The sequence below is a fragment of the Panthera uncia genome, chromosome E3 (genome assembly GCF_023721935.1).
Source record: "Panthera uncia isolate 11264 chromosome E3, Puncia_PCG_1.0, whole genome shotgun sequence".
NCBI classification, from domain to species: Eukaryota; Metazoa; Chordata; class Mammalia; order Carnivora; family Felidae; genus Panthera; species Panthera uncia.
In genome coordinates this window covers 4,343,733-4,356,754 of record NC_064815.1, presented here as the reverse complement: position 1 = coordinate 4,356,754, position 13,022 = coordinate 4,343,733, and the positions used below count along the sequence as shown (strand labels likewise).

At 44.6% G+C, this 13,022-nt stretch overlaps 1 protein-coding gene across 2 annotated transcripts in view; it reads left to right on the top strand.

Annotated features, from left to right (window-relative positions):
* The window catches only part of TXNDC11 (thioredoxin domain containing 11), a 60,258-nt gene that overhangs the window by 19,316 nt on the left and 27,920 nt on the right, over window positions 1-13,022 (top strand). For both annotated transcript variants that reach the window (XM_049638256.1, XM_049638258.1), the window contains one exon: window positions 5,154-5,247. In XM_049638256.1, coding sequence (XP_049494213.1) covers window positions 5,154-5,247 — 94 coding nt within the window. The remainder of the gene's footprint in view (window positions 1-5,153; window positions 5,248-13,022) is intronic.

The window sequence follows — 13,022 nt, the reverse complement described above, 5'->3', positions numbered from 1 at the left end:
GCAGCAGAGTTTTACCATTTCCTGTTATTAATTGGCCCATTTGCATTTATTCTGCAGGGTTGGGAGTGTTCTTTGGTAACCCCAACATTGAGGCAGGGTATGGTCTAGAATTTCTTCTCGGATGTGCACTCAAGTCATACCTACCTTGGGGCAATTGGCTGACTCAGTTGGTGGAGCGCACAGCTCTTGATCTTGGTTGGGATTGTGAGTTTGACCCTCATGTCCAGTGTAGAGATTCCTTAAAAAAATAAAGTAAAATAAAATAAATCATACCTGCCTCATAAATAATGAATGTAGCTAAAAACTGAAGTAAACTCGCCAACGAGGGAGAAGAGCTGGAAGTCCTCTCATTGACAAACCATGTTAAGACATTCTCCTTTCTGCATTCACTCCAACTAACTGGAATCCCTCTTCCTGGAGGGTTCTTCCTGCCTATTTGAGATGCAGACAGGAGAGTCTAGTTGATGACTTGTGGACAGCATGGACACACATATGACATGGTCATTTTGGTGGCTCTTGAGTTCAGTGGTTAGGGAATAGGAGTCAGTGATGGTAATGTCACTGGCAAAGAGACTAGATCTAACACGGTTCTAATTTTAGTATTTCTTAAGGTATCATTTGATTTGGTATCACTAGCTTCTACATCAGTAATGCTTGCTTTTTTATTTTTTAAAACCCTTGACAGAATCATCTGATTTGTGCCTTGTAATCTACCCACCAGTGCCAACAGTTTATTTAGAACTCTTTCCTTGTAATTTTTAATGAATTTCTATAATTTATCCATTTAAGATGAGTGATTTAGCATATATCCTTTCATTCATTCTTAGCAGTTTTGGCAAACCACCATTGTTTTAAGTTTAAGTGGCATGGGGAGAATCTTAGCAATCTTTTGGTGGGGGAAGCAGGTGTTAGGAAAATTGCCAGGTGAGAGAGAGAACCCGGGTATTGTGGAAGAAAATGGAGTAGAATGCCTGGCACCTGCCGTCCTATTGTTTGTTAGTAAAAGTCAACTCTGAATGTTGAGCAAATTAACAGATACTGCCTCTATCAATTCATAGTTCGACAGCACTGAGCGAAACGGTTTTAAATTTTCAGGGTGTGATAATAACATTAGTACAGAAATATTTCAATTGCCTTGGACTAGAAGCACTCTGAAGTAACTAGTGTTACGGCCACTAGAGGGTGTGTGCACCATTTGCTGAAATTTATGCCACCCTGCAAATGGTGTTCACTTAGTAGAGAACTCGTGTATGCTGACAAGGATATGCTGGCCTCCTATAAATAGCCTGTTTCCAACCTCATTATAGCAGGTGCTGAATATACTCTACCCCCATGGAATGGAATTAAAAACACGCAAACTGGGTCAAGTTAGAGTCTGGTATTCATCATATTTTATTCTTTGCTGAATTGTCAACTTAACGGAGGAGCTTTGTCTCCCTTATCTTTTTGTCTCCATTCTTTCACTCGTTCACAAGTGTTTATTTTGTGCCTGCTCCGTGCCAGGTACTGTCGGAGCTGGGTATGTAGTGATGAACGACAGAGTCCCTCTGTTTCGTGGGGGTAAACACGGAGATAACAAACAGGAACACAGACAAAGTGCAGGGAGTTGAGTAGTGTCCACCCCAAATCCCTACCCCCCCCCCCCCCCGGAACATCAGAACGTGGCCTTATTTGGAAATAGGGACTTTACAGGTGTCATTAGTTAAGGATCACGAGATGAAATCATGTTGGACTTAGAGTGGAGCCTAACCCCGCTAATCGGTGTCTTTATAAGAGGACGCAGAGACATAGGCAAGAAGGCCGGGTGAAGACACAGGCAGACGTGGGAGGGGTGTGGCCAAGTTCCGTCTGGAGCCACCCAGAAGCTAGGAGAGAGACAAGGAAGGATTCTTAGAGCTTCCAGGGAGGGCACGGTCCTGCTACCCCCTCGATTTTGGACTGCCAGCCTCTAGAACTGTGAGAATGCATTTCTCTTGTTTTAAGCCACCAGGTGGGTGGTAATTTGTTACCCCAGCTTTAGGAAGCTAATACATGAGGTCATTTCAGATAAGTGCCCCCAGACAAAGAAAGAAGAGGGATAGGATAGACACGAGGGCGGGGAGGTAGGGTGTAGCTGTTTCGGAAGGAAGAGGAGACCTCTCTGAGGAAATGAGGTTTGAGCAGAAAGTCACAGTGAAGCCTGTGTGTGGCCCAGCCCTGAGGAAACTTGGCGAAAGTGCTCCAGAGGGCGGGCGCGGTGAGTCGGAGGTCCTGAGGCAGAAATCGGGCCGGTGGAGCCAGAGCAGACGGGAGATTGGTAGGAGACGAGGTCCCAGAGGGGTCTTGCTGCTTTGCTGCCCTGTGTCCTGATTAAACCTGTGATGAGCTGCACACGTGAAGGAAGAACACCACTGGCATCTGAGTTCCTCTGACTGTTTGCGTGGTGGCTGCTTAAGCATCCCGGGAGCGGACTCACGGGACACTGGGGTGGGAACCTGGGGTCGGAAGACCTTCACACGTGGGTCAGCATCCAGTCAGAAGGGACAGCCTGTGTCCCAGCGCCTGGTTTATGTGCTCGCCCAGCTCATCCAAAAGGGCCTTGCAGGTGTGGGGGGGTGGGATAGGGTTGTCTGCTCTGTAGCGCCCCCTGGGTTTATTTGCGGCTGAGCAGACAAGGGCCCTGGATCTGGAAAGGTCCTGGTATGTGAATATGCATATGTTGTGTTCCCCAAAGTCCCCCTTTTCCAGATGTAAGAAAGGACCATGGAGGAACCTAATCATGGCTCAGAGACAGCTGTTGGGAGACATGGAAGTTCTAGGGACGTGGTCGGTATATTTGTCTTAGTTAAAGCACAACCAGAGCCGGTTTAGTAACGTTTAAGTGATAATTGGCAGTAGAAATAAACAGGTAATTATCACCTCACTTCTTTGCTTTTTTTATTTTGAAATATTTCAAGTTACATTCTGAAGTATGCCAGTTTTCAAAATTTAATACAGACCGTTAATGGTACTGTGAATACTTGAAAAGTAACACTTGAAATCGACTTTGCCCATTTCTCGAGTTCAAAGTGGCTACTTTTTTTACAGTTTCTGTAGCCTTTTATCATCTCCTGTAGCTGTCGAATCTTAGGATTTTCATTTCTTTGGCAATGAGAAGTGAAAATAGTTTTTCTTATGGGGTTGTGTGCTTCGTATTGTTTATGGAATTACTTTGGTCAAACTGCTTGAAAATTTCGTTACGAGTTCTTCTGCAAAGAGAGTCTCCTTCATCTGAACTACGTAGCTCCTCAGAAAACAGCAGCAGTGACACCATCAGCAAGAGAAAACCTTTACGCGGTCAAGGTGTCTACACAGGACCCCTGCGAATGGTCCAACCATTACTCATGTTTAAAGGCTTAATTTGGGTTTCCCCTGAAGACTCAGAATTCACATTTTTCTTACTTGCGTTGCTGTGTGCACACGTGTGCATGTGTGTGCAGAACCATGTGTGCAGCTGTGTCGTGCACATAGATTTGCACATGCTCACAGGCCACACGAGTGAGCAGTGAAATTTGATTTTTAGCCACGAAACTTTTAATAGGCAGAATGGATTTATTCCATTTGATTTGGGTTTGGAACATTGGTCAGAATTTAAAGAAACTTAAATGAGTCTGTTTTCTATCAGTTTACATTTTTGTTAACCTTTGTGCCCAGTTTTAACTAAGTGCCTAGAATTTCTCAGGATTTTGTCTTCCTTTGTGCGTGGTAGAAAGGCTTGTTACACCGACCTAGCCTTGCTTGGAACATTCGGAACCCAAACACTATAATTCTCCTTTAAGCCAGTTCTGGGTTGGCTTGTTAAACACATTTTGAAGGAGTTAAGCAAAAGAAAATCCTGTTTTCAATAACTTTGCTTTTTGATTTCCTCAGTTGTTGGAAAAATAAATTATTTTTATGATTTTTTTTTTTTAGGTGTTAGAAGTAAACATTCTGACTATCCCAGCTTCTAAAACCAGTTCGTTTGTTAAGAGACTAAGCAAGTGATTTAGATTTGAAAGATAGTGTGTTCCACTACAGATGAGAAATTTCCTCTTTTATACCATGTGCTGATGTAAACTTTTACCAACAGATAACAGTTTCTCCTTTAGCTTTGGGATCTGATTTTGTCCCAGTGATCAAATCAGCTCCAGTTATGTATTAAGAGCGTGCTTTCGGGCCAAAAGAGTCTACATTTGCCTAGTGCTCTTTCAGGCTCATTCTTCTCAGTAACCCCATGATGCGTTGTCCCCGTTTGCCCGAGAAGGAAGCCGAGGCCTCCCGTTGAATGGTCCACCCAAGACCCTTCAGCGTCAGACTGGAGCTTAGGTCTTCTGACTCCAGGCCTGGCACTCTTTCCCACTTTGGCTCTTAAGATGGATACTGTCAGAACAAACACCAGACAGAATTGGTGCCACAGAGCCTTCAGACAAGGAAGAAATTATCCTGACCTGGAAGGCAGAATACGTCTGGACCATTAACTGGCTTGGCAGAATGCAGGGGCGCCCTGTGGTGAAGCTTAAGAGAAATGGGATGAGCAGGTGGCAATACATGTATAGGAAGGAGGGGAGGAGCGAGAGAGCAAGAGACGAGCCCTCTGCAGACCGACCTGATGAGCCAGGAGGATTGCCGTTGTGTGGGCGGCAGGCTTCTGGGGTGGGGTGGGGGGGTAGGAAAGAGCCCCTGGAAGGATGACCTTGAAAGATATAACCTGATGTCCAGTAAGTGGGAAGGCATGTTTGGAGTGAATGAGAGGAAGTGATTGAGGACGAAGTCAGAGAGAGGTTACACAGAAATTGATACAGCATGCCTGGAGATGCTAAACAAAAGCCGTGAGTACTTGAACTTGATGGTGAGGTTTCTCGCCAGGGACCTAGGAGAACTGTCCGAAGAGGCTGGAGAGACCCTGGGGAGAGGGAAGGAAGTGTCAGCTCTGACACCCCCCCCCCCCCCCGTAAGCTGCGCCTCCGTCCTTTCCCCGCTTGTTGCTGAAATGGAGGGAAAGCCGAGTCCTATCCCCAGCTTTCCCCACGTGTTTAGGCTTTTTAAGAACTGAGGCACGACAGGTGGCACTTGCCAAATCATGATGTCCTAAAATATTCGCGTCACGCCGTGGCCGACGGTACGTCAGTCACCCAATTCTGTTCTTGTTCCCACAGCCTGGAGTCCTCGGGTACTTTGAGTTCAGTGGCTCACCCCAGCCTCCTGGTTATTTGACCTTCTTCACTTCAGCGTTACTTTCATTAAAGAAAGGTAAACACTATTCGTATCTAGACGTCAGTACTTTTAGCAAATGCGTGTATATTGATACTTTCTTTTGTGTACGTTGTCTTCATGTTTATATGTTTAAAATGTTCTGATTCCTTTTCTCTGTATTTTTATTAAATGGTTACACTGTTTTGTGTTGTATTGACAAACACAATACCATGCTGTTTCAAATCGAGTCTCCTAGATGTTTAGCTTTTTAAAAATGTGGCTTGGTCATCCTGTGTCTGCAAGTCCGTGTTTTGTACTTGAGAATTAATAGCATAACATCTTTTTTGAGTGTGTAGGTACAAGGTTTGGTCAGAGTTTTTAGTGGTTATGTTATTGCCAGTTGGATGTACCATGATTTAGGAATATGTTTCCTTCAGGAAGTGTTTTTACAAGTAGGAAAGTCATACCACATTATAGCCTAAGCCTGCTGACAGTTTCACTTTTCTCAAATTTATTTATCTACCTACCTACCTGCTTACCTACCTGTCTATTCTTTTACTTGGTAGAATCCTCTCTTATTTGAGGTCCCTATTTGTAAAGTTAAACATTGTATCCTGGCCATCTTTTCACGTTGCCCATGTTCTTCCTCTGTTACAGTCACAACCTCCTTTCAGTTCTCTGTCCGGTACACTTTGTTCTGCTCCCTTGTCTCTGTCTCCTTTGTTACCACTCTGGTCCAGGCCCCTTCCCCCGCCCCCTGGACTAGACCAATGGGCCCTTAACTGGTCTCCGCTCTTGCCTTCTCTTCTTCACATGGGAGTCTGTTCTCCCCGGCCTCTCGGGCCCAGCTCCCCACACAGCAGACCCCCTGTTCACCCTTCGGGGTCCAGTTCAAACACCCCACACTTTCCCCCCATCTCATTTGGCTACCCACTTGGTGTCTTTCATAGTGCCGGACATGGTTTGTGTTTATGCATGAAGTTATGAGATTTGTTTAACGTCTGTCTTCCTCCCCAGACCGTGAGACTTCTGAGGGTAGGGCCTGTGTGTCTTCGGTTTAGTGTTCTTTCTTCAGCATCTGGCACATCGTGGTGTTTCAGTTGCTTTTTGCTGAGTGACCAGACTGATAGTTATGTCATCTTTCCCCCAGTAAATCAACCAAAAACACGTAACTATCCTTCTGTTACTGGGGTATTAAATTGCCTCAACATTTTGGGGGGGGGGGATTAGAATAGTAGAGTATTAATACTTTGAACAATCGTATGACTGGCCATTTTAAGATACACACTGCCTTAAGGTTTTGTGCACAGAGAATCTATTCATGTTTTTCATCTTGGGCGACATTGCAAGAGGAAATTAAGCCGTCACATAAGTATGTGTCTGTCCACTTGAAAGATTCCGAGCTGCACAGATTCAGGTGACTGAGAAGACTTAGTGAGTGAAAGTTTGAATTTTGGAAGCAACATACTGCCAAAATAAAAAAGCTTAAGAAGCAGATCCTCAAAAATGTTCCTAGAAAATGAAAGCTCTTCAGAGGTCCCAACTGAAAATTGTACGTGTAAGGCTAATCTGCAGTCATTCCCGGAAATGATGGTAGCGTCCAAGTTCTTGAGTTGAAGAGGGTGTTTCTCGATCATGGATGGATGTTTTATTATCCAGTTAGCTTATATTATGTGCTAATGATTCATCTTAAGTTAGTTTGTCATTCAGAGGTTTCCAAAATAGGACTTCTTTTTTGGAAAAACCTTTCCAAGTGAAGAGAGTAACTTTTCGCCTGTGTTTTCTTTTCGTTGTCTAAGCCAAGGAAGGTGACACATGGCTAGAAACTACTCAAAGGGACAAAAATGAACCTCTTCGGCCAAATCACTAATATTGACAAATGATTACATGACGTTTCTTCTCAGAATAAATCCAGTCAGATTACCTTTACTTGCGACTCTAGTTGGGTCTGGTAAAACCCTCTTGCGTCTGAACTTTGTGAGAGCTGAGATTCATTCTAATTCATCGTTTTTCACCTCTCCCTTAAGGTGAACGAACCATTTTTAGAAGCAAAAGACAAATTTGGAATGATACCTTTCCATAATCTGTGCCCTGAAAGAAATCTTGCCTTGAGCGTCTTGTTTGTTTTCTATGTTGCTTTCTCATACCCAGCAGTCACATGGTGTCTTACTTACTTTTAATAGTAGGTGTTCGGTAAGAGAAACATGTGCCCGCTGGTTGTTTGTTTTTGTTGGTGGTGTTGTTGTTTTATGTTATAGTTTGAAATGTAAATTTTAGGGCAGGGCTGTGTTTAGATTGTGTCCACAGATTGAGGCCTAAGACACATTTGCCACACTCAACGCTTGATTGTACAGAGCTCAACCAAAGAAGCGTTTAGACTGTTGCGGTAGAAAGCACATGTCCGGGCGCAGTGCACGGGTGTTCCCGAAATGCGCACACCTTTCCTTTGCCTCAGTCTTTTTGTAACTGTCTCAGAAACAGCCAGGACTCTGACATTTGTCTCGAAGCTAGCCGGCCGGCCATCGCTGTCCAAGAATTTGGAGAATGTCCTGTATGTGAAGCCTCATGCCTCGGTGCTGGGAGAGTGCTAAGAGTACACGCCTGCCTCAGGTGCTGGGAGAGGGCTAAGAGTATATGCCTGCCTCAGGAATGTAGGCGTTCAGTTGTGAGATCTGGTTCCGTGGTACTTTGCTGTTCTCTTAAGTTGTTTTTTTTTTTTTTATGTTTTTATTTACGTTTGAGAGAGACACAGAGAGCACGAGCTGGGGAGGGGCAGACACAGAATCGGAAGCAGGCTCCGGGCTCCGAGCTGTCAGCACAGAGCCCGACATGGGGCTCGATCCCACGAACCCCACAGTCATGACCCGAGCTGAAGTGTGATGCTTAACCGACTGAGCCACCCAGGCGCCCCTTTGCTGTTCTCTTAAAACCGTTTGTCTAATGTTTGATAGTTTTACACGTTATTATAAGGGAAATAGGGAATATTGGCTTTCCACCTGACCACTTAATATTGACTGCTTTCTCTTGTTGTTTTAACTGTTTTCGCTCGTCTCAGTTATCCAGGCCTTTGCTTCACCGGCTAATCTCAAGTCTTGGTGTTGATTTGTGAGTTTATGTAGGTCCCCCTGTTAGGAGGTGTGGGCCCCTTTGTTACATTTCTTCCCTAGCCATTTTCATTTTACTTTTATTGTTTTTTATATAACACTTCTGTATTTTCATGTAGTTAAATCTGTGGTTCTTTTCCTTGGTTTCTTTGATTTTTTTTTTTCCTAAAAATTTGATCACTAATTAGTTCGTTTTCTTTTTAAATTTAAAAATTGTCTAGCTCTTCATGCTACCTAGATTTCTTTTGGCTTAACATACAAGGCAAAATATATTTTTCCTCCTCTTCTTACTAGCTAATCACCATTTACAAAACAATGCTTCCATTTTTCCTCATCCTGACGATGCCTGGCTTTATCACAGAGTGTTGTCTTCTGTGTCCCAGGGTCTTTTTCTTTGTTTTCTCTTGGTCTGGATCCCTCTTTTTGTATGAGTAAATACCATTTCATTTCTTGCTTTGTAAGTTACTACCTGCTAAAGTCAGGACTTCACTTCCTCTGGTTCTGGTGTCCCATGGAATCTTCTTCCTCTTTTTTTTTTTTTTTTAATTTATTTTTATTTATTTTGAGAGAGAGAGACAGTGCAAGGTGGGTGGGGGCAGAGAGCGAGGCAGACACAGAATCCCAAGCAGGCTTCCTGCTGCCAGTGCAGACTTGAACTCACGAAACTGTGAGATTTGACCTGAGCCAAAACCAAGAATGGATGCTTAACCGACTGAGCCATGATTCAGGTGTCCCTAGAATCTTCTTTTAAATCCATCCGTGCATCTCGCTGGATTTTGGTTGTAATTGTATTAAAGGTATAAATTGACTTAGAGGTGAGGGCCACGTTCACAATATTTGGCTTCCCTTTTTCTAAAAGGATCACAGCATGATTATTCATTTTTTCAAACCTTTTTGTTTTTTATAATAGGCCTTAGGCATTCCTCATTAATGTTTAATCATTTCTGAGTGCTGAGTGATTGATGACTTGTGGGCCAGCAGTCTGTGTGTGTTTCAGGATTTGGAGGGAAACCAGTCTCATACAGTTCTCCACTCTCCCCAGACTGCAAAGCCTCTTCGAACCATTTCACACTTGATCTTGGCAGGCAGGCTTTCTTCTTTTGCCCAAAGAAAATTTGGTAGAAGGGTCAGTGTTTTTAAGTTGCTTACTTGATTTTTTTCCCATCTTATGATTATTTCGTTATTTGCTGTAAGACTGTTCTGGTACAATGTTGTTATAGTTTGCTTTGATTCAGTGACTTTCTGAAAAGAAAATTAGCAACCAGTTTCGATCCTGGTTTTCATTTGGCCTCTACAAAAGGGATGCAGCGTCGGTGAGTGGGGGAACCCGTGGCCTGGGCGCCCGCACTGCCTGGTCCTTACCTTTTGTCCGCCACGGACGGGATCTGTAAACTTGAACGAAACATTTAACTTTTCTTTGAGTTTGTCTCACTGATATTGGAGAAGGTGAGGAGAAGAGTAAAGCATGCTTTATAAGGCCACGTCATGTGTGCGACACCTTGTGAGTAAGATCATAGTCCTAATGTCTGTAGTAGCTTCATGAGAAAGCCAGCTGGTGGAAAGGGCTCAAAATAAGTATTGGGTCTGTTTCCTCGGCTGATACCTCCACCAGGTATCGTGTACCCTGACTGACTAATGAACGGACAGGCCTTCCTTTGCTTGTAGCTTCTCCTTGAGCGGCCTGGTGTTCTCCCTGTGGGAGCGACTACAGCCCTCTCCCACCAGGATTTGAGTTGCTTTGTTCAGATAGTATTTCGATCGAGTGTCTTGAGGCCAGGGTTTTGTCCTCCCCTCCTCCAGCTTCAGCACCCTGCTTGACCAGTATTGTCGTGGAAAGGTTGAACGAATGGCTCTAATACAGGGCACTGTACCTTGAAATCGCTCGAGTGATTTGAACAATGAGATGTAAAGTCACCTTGGGCCCCTCCCCGCACCTCTCCTCATGCCTAGACTTTTGGGTTCCTGAGACCAGGGTGTAGGCAGTGGTCACAGCTGGACTGGGTGCACCCCTGCCTGATGCATTCTTCGTAATTACGCTTTCTTTCCACTGACTTTTCACAGTCCCCTGACACATGAATTGAACTGAAATTCACATGGTACTTAAATGTTACCTTGAGAATACACTAAACCATGAATTTAGGATGTCCTTTCTACTTTCTTCTGCCACCGTTCGGAATTCCTAAACATATATGACTAGGGAACCTTTGGGAAATAACTGTTGTAATGAATTTTTTTACAGAGGAATTTATTAAAGGAAGGGGGTTTTTTTGGTTTATTTTTCAGAGAGAGAGAGAGCGTGCGAATGCACAAGCAGGGGAGGGGCAGAGAGAGAGGGAGACACAGAATCTGGAGCAGGCTCCAGGCTCTGAGATGTCAGCATAGAGCCTGATGGGGGATTCGAACCCAAAAACCATGAGATCATGACCTGAGCTGAAGTCGGATGCTTAATGCAACTGAACCACCCAGGTGCTCCATATTATTAGAGTAAGGACTTCAAATTCCAGTGTAGGGTCCCTCTACTCCACCAGGTGGCGTCGGATTAAGCTGTGATTTGCTGGTTGAATTGGGTCAAGGCACAGAAAAAATGGTCTCCTCCATATCCTTATTCATGAATAAAGCTAATTTTTTTGGAGCACTTGTCTGTTAGATTCTGAAATTTTATACAACATCAAGAAGTCTGAAGGGTAGGGTTTTCTTATTCTGTGACAGATATTCTCAAAGGTATAGAAAAAACGAGGGACTGATTTCTTAGGCAGCATTGATTCTGAGGTTCCTTTTTTTTCCTGGGTTCCTGGGTCTGACTCTTGGGAGTTTGGATCAGGCATTGGGTTTAACGATTCTCACTCGTGAATGAAACAGGTTCTAGGGTCAGTTGGATTTCTTGGATGATCTCACTCATTGTCACTGTCCTCACTCATAGAGGGAAATCTTTTCCTAAGTATCGCCCTGTGTTCTGAGGCCCTCTGGGTACCGATTAGTGCACGTTAGAATAAGCATGTTAGAAATTCCATACTTTTTGTTCCTGTACTTAAAACTGCTTTTTTTCTTAGGTGCCGTTATTTTAGCAAGGATGTCATTCTATTTCACAGGAGATGCTTTTATTCCCATTCTGACTTCTCTCTTAAGCCTTGTAAATGCTTCTGGGTAAGAATTAAGGCCAAAAGCAGACCTCCCTGCCCTCTTAAGGTTCAGAAGCATGACTAACTCAACAGACATTTGAGATCTGTGCTCCAAGTGTAAAGATGAATAAATCCAGTACCAGTCAGTACTGCCAGATAGTGTGGTGGGCAGGTAGGGTCGCCTACAGTGTGAGTCCAGGGATGGGTCTGTGACAGGTTGTTGGAGCGTGGAGGCGGGACATCCACATCAGGTCACGGAAAGCTGCTCAGAGGGGATGGTGCTGGGGCGGTAAGGGTTTCCCAGGAGAGTGAGTTGTCAGCCTTCAGGTGAGTGTGTTGGAAACTAGAGAGAAGATGGAGGGGTGGGGGAAAGCAGAAGGTGTGCAGGAAGCTGAGGAGCAAATTTGGTCACATCTGTAGTTATTTTGATTCCTTGAACCCATATAGGAATATAGATATTTTGATTTTTTGAATTCCTTGTATTTTAAAAATAGCATCATCTTCATTTTCTAATTGTTTTCTGATGTTTTCTACCTTTTGAAGGTTGTCCTGTTTCTACCTATTTGAAGGTGTGTGTGTGTGTGTGTGTGTGTGTGTGTGTGTGTGTGTGTGTGTGGGAAAGAGAGAGAGAATCCTATTTCTTCAAGGTTTTGGTTTGCTTGTTTGATGTTTTTTGTTTTTGAAGCTGGAGTAAGACTCCAAAGAACCAAAAACATTAAAATCTTGAAAAACTCTCAGGGATCCTCTATAATGAAGTCACAAGCTTATAGCGAAATAACTCAGTGCAGACAAACCCATTTGCAGTCTCTACTTGACCACTTTTGATGTAAAGTTGAGTAGGTAAGCTGATGCTGGGCTGAGCCCTTCCCTGAGTCAAGCCCTTTGTCTGGATGAGCCAGTCTTCACTGCTAGTCTCTGAAGGAGGAGCTGTGACTGTCTCAGGTGGGGGACAGGCCCTCAGGAGGTTGTTAACGCCCTGGAGGCCACTGCGGTGGGCAGAATAATGCCCCCCCAAGGATACCCACGCCGTAATCACCACGGCCTGTGAGTATGGTACCTTACATGGCAAGCAGGAACCCAAGTTGCTGATCAGCTGACCTGGATTATCTGGATTATCTGAGTGGGCCCAGTGTAATCAAGAGGATCCTTGAAATTGGAATTGAGAAGCAGGGGCACCTGGCTGGCTCAGTCGGTTAAGTGTCCGACTCTGGGTTTCGGGTCAGGTCCTGAACTTGCAGTTTGTGAGTTTGAGCTCCACGTCGGACTCTGTGCTGACAGTGCAGAGCCTGCTTGGCATTCTCTCCCTCCCCGCGCCCGCCCTAAACCGCTCTCTCTCAAATAAATGAACTTAAAAAAAAGTTGGAATTGAGAGCCAAAGAATAGTGTCAAAGTGATGCAATTTGAGAAGGACTTGTCCTGCCGCCCCTGACTTTGAAGCTGGGAGGGGCCACGAGCCAAGGAGCGCAGGGGGTCCACCCGAAGCTGGAGAGGGCAGGACCTGGGTTCTCCTCCCCTGGAGCCTCCCGAAGGAGCATGCCCTGCTGACCCCGTGATGTTAGGCCAGTGAGGCCCGTTTTGGAGGTTCTGGCCTCCAGAACCGTGAGATTAA